At 43.3% G+C, this 7,092-nt stretch overlaps 1 protein-coding gene across 1 annotated transcript in view; it reads left to right on the forward strand.

Annotated features, from left to right (window-relative positions):
* Positions 1-4,231, forward strand: part of LOC122744156 (alanyl aminopeptidase, membrane) — a 30,384-nt gene extending 26,153 nt beyond the window's left edge. Inside the window, exons 19-21 of the mRNA XM_043989559.1 lie at positions 2,269-2,409; positions 2,811-2,892; positions 3,589-4,231. Coding sequence (XP_043845494.1) covers positions 2,269-2,409; positions 2,811-2,892; positions 3,589-3,741 — 376 coding nt within the window. The 3' untranslated portion in view covers positions 3,742-4,231. The remainder of the gene's footprint in view (positions 1-2,268; positions 2,410-2,810; positions 2,893-3,588) is intronic.
* The last annotated feature ends 2,861 nt before the right edge of the window (positions 4,232-7,092 follow it).

Genomic DNA, 7,092 nt, shown 5'->3' on the forward strand with positions numbered 1-7,092 from the left:
ACACGTATCTGTCTAATAGCTGTGCCATAAATGGTCTCCCAGTTCTGGGTGGCACCAAGACACGGAACCCCAGAAAATCACTGGCCAGAGAAGTATGGTCTCAGATAATGCAGAATCCTCTGGAGTACTCTGAAGTCCCCAGACTACTCCAAAATGCAGATGGAAGGCATGGAGGATTTAATTGGTTGAAGTTGTTTCGTTTGGGTCATGATGGCAAAAGTGACAAAAATAAAATACAACTTAAGTAGTACATGAAAACCGCTATCCTAAGTCAGAGTCCTGCAGATCTGATCTTTAACTTTGATTCTACCTTTACTCATCCTGTGAATTTGGCTCAGTTTCCCAATCTGTTAAATGGAAGGGCAATTACAGTTGGACGGACATCATACAAGCATTTAACTTTCCCTAATTCCACTAGATTCACTTGCCTGAAAATAAAAGAGAAATGACAATTTAAATAGTAGTGGCAGGCCATTCTACTCAATTAGTGTCAGCTTAGAGTAAGTGCCCTTCATGAAGGTGCTATTTTCTCTGTCAGCATTGGTTACCACATAGCACCTCTCATAATGTGAGCTTCTTGTCCCCTGCTTGTGATTCTAGACTCTTCTCATCACAACCAGTCTATACATTCTGCTTAGGCTATTAATGCTATTAAGAGCCATTAATCTTGGTTGATCTTCCTAATTAACCTTTTTTTTTTTTTTTTGGTGGGGCAATGGGGGTTAAGTGACTTGCCCAGGGTCACACAGCTAGTAAGTGTCAAATGTCTGAGGCCAGATTTGAACTCAGGTACTCCTGAATCCTGGGCCGGTGCTTTATCCACTGTGCTATCTAGCCACCCCTAACTAACCTTCTTATTCAGCCAGAAGCCCCTTGCTTATTTCCTTTTGATTTCCTATCAGCCCACCTTGAAACTAAAGGGAGGAAGATTTCCTTGGTAGTATGTGCGCCCTCTCATAGGATCACTCCTAATGTATGAAGCTCTTCCAAGAGTATTTCCCCTCTGGTCCCAATTTTTCCTCCTGGCAAAGTTGTTGCCTGCGTTTTTGTTGTTTTCTCTTTGAGTAGAAATTCTGGTTCTGGTTCCCACCTCTCTTCTCATTAATGGCTTAGCTGGGTGTGATGAAGTATTGATCTTTTACACACACACACATTCCTCCTCCCCTACTCAGCTGTAAAGAATTAATTGTTATTTGAGGTTTTTATGCCTTGGTGCACACTGGCCTGGGGCTCCACAAACCGCACAGTGCTCCACCCACTGGTTGTAGTTGTTGCCAGGGCTCTGGCACCTCACCACTCCTGGACGCCTACATGGGCCTGGCAAAATTAAAATGATTGGAAGCCTAGTGAGGGCAGTCATGTGACTGTCAGAGCGGCCATCCCATTGGCTAGGGCTGTGTGGGGAGTTTCTAGGTTTGGGGGAGGAGAATTGGGCATTCGAGGTAGAAGCTGGAAAGCGACAGGTGTTCTGCTGTGTATTTTCAGCTGATTCCTGTGTGGTGGTATTTTTTCAGGTATTATAATTTCCCTTTCCCTTGATCCTACTGATCCTGTTTGTGTTTTTTTAAGTTCGTTTTTGTTAAAATAAATCTTGTTCTGTTCTGAGGGTCTCCTTCCTTGCCCCAATATTGCGGCGAGCCACTTAGCTAGCACTCCCCAGTTAAAAATCGGTCCCCACACAGTGAACTACCACTATCAGTGATCAGCTTGATATCTAGTCCCTCATCAGCTACACTTATTTCAATATACAAAGTTTAGTGCAGTTTTAAGCTTTTAAGAAACAGAGCTGCACTAAGACTTTTGGGACCCCTTGTGTTGTACTATAATCTATGGCAGATGGCAACTCCTCCAAGATTTAATAGATGGTCTTGGAGAATTCCTGTGGCTAAAAGGTCTATGGCCCTGTTTGATGTAGGGAGGAGTCACACTGATTTAGTTGAGCCAGTCCTTTGACAATAGGACAACAGGGAGGTTACATGAAAAAATAAACAGGAAAGTACTTTGGCTTCTGGGGAGAAAATCGCCCTTGCATTCTTTATATTTTTTGGCAGGGCAATGAGGGTTAAGTGACTTGCCCAGGGTCACACAGCTAGTATGTGTCAAGTGTTTGAGGTCAGATTTGAACTCAGGTCCTCCTGAATCCAGGTCTGGTGCTTTAGCCACTGTGCCACCTAGCTGCCCCAACCCTTGTTCTTAAATTTTTAACTCAACAAACCCATACACACTGGCAAGTTACTACCCCAGCTGATCTTGACTTTCTCTCCCCAGATACCTGTCTTACGTTCTGGATCCCACACTGATCCGGAAGCAGGATGCAACATCTACCCTCACCAGCATCTGCAGCAATGTGATTGGGCAAAGTTTGACCTGGGACTTTGTTCGAGGCAACTGGAGGAAGCTATTTGTGGAGTGAGTCTGTTGGGAGAAGGGCTTTTTGGGGAGGGATTACTCAATTGAATCTGCTATCTGTGTGATGTTAGGAAAATAATTTCCAGTCTCAGAGTCTGTTTTCCCATCTGTAAAGTTAGAGTTCGACTAGATCTCTATTTCAAACCCTAAATTATTTGATGCCCTTCACTTCCAGTGGAGGGACATCAGGTCTGGAAGTTGGCCAGAGAATGTGGGTGTGAATGAGAGGCTTCAGAACAGATTTGCTACAAGGTAGCAGTGACTTTGATTAGTTCCACTATGTCTCTTGCCAATGAGTTTCCTATGACCTGACTTTATGCTGAGGAAGTGTTGGTCCCTTGGGCAAGGAGGGAAAGCAGAGAGTAGTTCTTCTGACTGTTCATGTTCATCCTTCTGTGCAGTTATGGTGGTGGCTCCTTCTCCTTCTCCAACTTAATCCAGAGTGTGACCCAGAGGTTTTCCACAGAGTATGAACTACAACAGGTAAGGCTCTTTCTTGATTGTCTCATCTGTGTCTAGAAAGTGCTGCAACCACCCCATGCCTCAAGAAGAAGGAAGTTTAGAAGAACTACTGTTGCAGGAGAAAGTTTGCAGGCTCCTGACTCAGCAGGGTCCTTTTCCAAAGTCTGATTGCCTCAACAATAAGACTGATTCTTATTTTTTCAGTGCATTTGGCGATCGTGGTGTAATGGCAATAATTAGGAACCCGGGGACTACTATGGGCTTGACATTATTCAAATTACTTCTCACAGGCTGTACCACATGGGGCCATGTGGTACAGTGGGAAATGGTGCTGTACTTAGATTTCATTTATTATCTGTGTGACCTTGGGCAAGTCACTTTTTTAAGCCTCAGTTGGACATAATGTTCTAAAGTCCCTCTGGTGCTAAAAATCCTGTGATCTTGTTATCTGATTTCTTAGAAGTATTGGCATTTCTTTCAAAGGACATATATATTAGAGGGGTGTGTGTGTGTGTAGGAAGGGTATATTGCAGCTTACATTTTCATTTCCTGTGGGATGATTTACTGTCCCTGGAAAGAGTAAATCCTGAAAAGGATTTCAGGGCCTCATGGGCAAATCAGCCTTTCCCCTAGGACAGTAGCTTCCAGACAGTGAGATGCGGCTACAACATAAGGAAGATGTGAATCATCTTTTCATCTCTCCTCTTTCCTCTGCAGCTTGAACAATTCAAGGAGGACAACATAGACATCGGCTTTGGTTCAGGAACCCGGGCCCTGGAGCAGGCTCTGGAGAAGACCAGGACTAATATTAAATGGGTGAACGATAACAAGGAGGTTGTGCTACAGTGGTTTAAAAAGAACAGTCAATAGGCATCCGATAGTTTGTGAAGGCAGTGGCAGCTTCCCCTGTGTGACCAATGCTGAGGTGTATGTCTCTCTCTCTGAGGCCTGAGCCCAGCCACCAAGGGGCGAGGGACAGACCACTCTAAAAAAAATCTTCCTGGGCCCCCATCCCTGCCTCCATCCTCAGGCTTCTGATACCATTATTGATACTTGTGTTAGGTGCTCTCCTGCCTTTCCTCATGCCAGGCCCACTTGGCATTGACAGAATCTGAAAGAAGCCCAGGTCCGGTATGGCACCATGGACATCTTAGCAGGGAGGTATCATTCCAGGGCTAATCTCAGGGAAGCCCATGTCCCATGGGCTGAAAAACTCAGAAAGGAAGTAGAGTGTTCTCCAACTGCCATCCCTTCTCCCTCCCCCTCACCTTGAAAGTCCCAGCATCTGAGAAATCAATGGGGAAAGTATCTGTATATTTTTTTTCCAACGGAAAATGTAAATAAATGATTTCTAGATGAACTTTAGAGTCTGTTGTTTTTTTAACTCAAGACAGCTGTATTGACATTCTGGAAATGGGGGAGGAGAAGAGGGAGATGGTCCAAGGAGACCCCTTCAGTTCTTCCTGGGTCCCATTCCTCTAATGTCTGGGATCTGGATCGAGCCTTTGGGAGTCTAGATGCCAGAGAATCTGAGAATAGAAGGTCATTCCTCCCTGCCCCACTCAAAGATTGTGGGAAATCTGTACCCACAGTCCTTGTGGGTGTGGCTGTGTGTGGTCTCTATCCACTGGCAATGTTTATTGGACTACTAAGTCTATCTGCAGTGTTTATTCAACTCCTAGATCTCCATTGCAGGAAAAAGGGTTGGGGTGGGAAGGTGTATGGATGGAGATGATGGGAAATTGGGGGAAGAGTGAAAGGAAGGACACAGCTGCCTGTATCAGCTAATCTCTGTTGGGTCTCCAGAATTTCAGACTCTGGCAAGTTTACTGGGGGCAGAGACCATGTGCCATGCTCTTTGTGTGCTCAGAAAATTGGTGTTTTAAAATTATTAATAGATTTATTATGAGATTAAACATCAACAAACATGAACAGTTCGATATACAGGAAAAATAGAACAGGAAAAGAAGTTGTATATGAAACTCAGAATCTCTAGTATGGGCACTTGGTTTTCTTTTTTGGGGGGATATTAAATTTTTTTTTGTTTTTTTTGTTTTTTAGTGAGGCAATTAGGGTTAAGTGACTTGCCCAGGGTCACACAGCTAGTAAGTGTTAAGTGTCTGAGGCCGGATTTGAACTCAGGTACTCCTGACTCCAGGGCCAGTGCTCTGTTCACCGTGCCACCTAGCTGCCCCGGGATATTAAATTTAACATGGTAGTAATAAAACTGCCCTCCTTATCTGTGTCCTTTTCAGAGCTTCCTTCTATTCTCTTTTATGTAAATGAAAGTCCTTCTTTAGGAACTGGATAACTTGTGTCCATACCAACAAAAAGTTGAGGAATGGGGTCTAAGAAAAGAACTGAGGGGAAATTATGGCTGTCTACTCTGTCCCAAGAGGCAAATGAGTGCCCAGTCCTGCTCCCTCTGCCGTTTGGGATTTGGGGCCAAGGCTTTCCATTGATGAAATGGGATGAAATGAATAATGTGAGAGCCTGGCATTTAACACTGTGGTTGATAATGAATCTTTTTTTTTTCCAATTACATGTAAAGATTTTTTGAGTTCCAAAACTTTTCCCCACCTTCCCACCTCTCCCTTCTCTCTATCTTCCCAAGGACAGCAAGAAAAATTTTTGGTGAGGCAATTGGGGTTAAGTGACTTGCCCAGGGTCACACAGCTAGTAAGTGTAAGTGTCTGAGGCCAGATTTGAACTCAGGTCCTCCTGATTTCAGGGCCAGTGCTCTATCCACCGCACCACCTAACTGCCCAGCAAGAAATTTGATATGTTATACATGACAATCATGTTAAACATATTTCCACATTGGTCGTGGTATAAGAGAAGAATCAAAACAAACAAAAGAACAAACAAGAACAATAACAAAGCAACAAGTGAAAATTGTATGCTTCAGTCTGCATTTAGACTCCATAGTTCTTTTTCTGAGTGTGGAATTTTCCACCAAAAGTCTTTTGGCATTATCTTGGATCTTTGTATTACTGAGAAGAGTTAAGTATATCAAAGCAGGCTTGTGGTGGAGGACTTGAGGAAGAACCCAACCAGGCTGGAACTCTAAGCTAGATAGGCCTTTTCCTAACTTTCTGAACTCCACGTGAATTACCTGTATGCTTTAATAAATGTTTAATGCCCAAAGACTGGTGCTAAAGCTTCTAATTTAAGGCGATCACACAATATAGATTTTAAACATCACAGTTGATCATCACACAATGTTGTTCTCTTGGAACATTTCACTCATTTCTTGCTCATTTCACTCAGCAAGTCTTTTTGTACATGTGGGTCCTTTTTTATGATCTCTTTGGAATATAGACCTAGTAGTGGTTGCTGGGTCAAAGGGTATGTAGTTTTGGACATGGTTCCAAATTGCTCTTCAGAATGGTTGAATCATTTCACAGTCCTACCAGCAGTGCATTAGTGTTCGAATTTTCCTACATATCCAATATTTATCATTTTCCTCTTGATACGAATCCTTTCTTTTTTCTTTCTTTTCTTTCTTTTTTTTGCAGGGCAATGAGGGTTAAGTGACTTGCCCAGGGTCACACAGCTAGTTAAGTATCAAGTGTCTGAGGCTGGATTTGAACTCAGGTGGTCCTGAATCCAAGGCCAGTGCTTTATCCACTGCGCCACCTAGCTGCCCCTTGATATGAATCCTAACGAGTGGCAAAGTTGCGTACCCAGTATGTGGGTGACCCATCATGATGTGCTAACTGCAACAGAGCTGGTTTAGGCAAAGTCTTTTCATGACATGGCTTGTAGGTGTCAAAGAGAAAGTTTGGGATGGGTAACTAGTTTTAGGGCTGAAAAAGCGTCCTCTGCCATGACGGAGAGACTGGGTAGAGTGGGTAGTGTAGGACTTGGAGTCAAAAGACCTAGGGGTGGTACCCAGCCCTCCCACTTATGATCTGTGCAGCCTTGATTAAGTTATTTAGCTTCATCAGTTGAAGGGATATTAGTGAGGTGTTATGAAGAGCAAAAAAGATCATGTTTGTGAAAGCATTTTCTAATCATTTTAGGTGGAAAAAGAATTTGGGAACTGACACGGGGCTTAGGATAAGTCAGAAATTTCTCCTGTGGGAAGCAAAACCAAAGATGACCAGATAACAGGACAGACATGTTGAGGAATCAAAAGAACTATTCAAGTTTAGATTGACCAACTCAATATCAGGACAGACATAGTGAAGGAGTAAGGGAAAATAAAATTCTATAGCT

Source organism: Dromiciops gliroides, chromosome 2, assembly GCF_019393635.1.
Source record: "Dromiciops gliroides isolate mDroGli1 chromosome 2, mDroGli1.pri, whole genome shotgun sequence".
Classification (NCBI taxonomy): domain Eukaryota; kingdom Metazoa; phylum Chordata; class Mammalia; order Microbiotheria; family Microbiotheriidae; genus Dromiciops; species Dromiciops gliroides.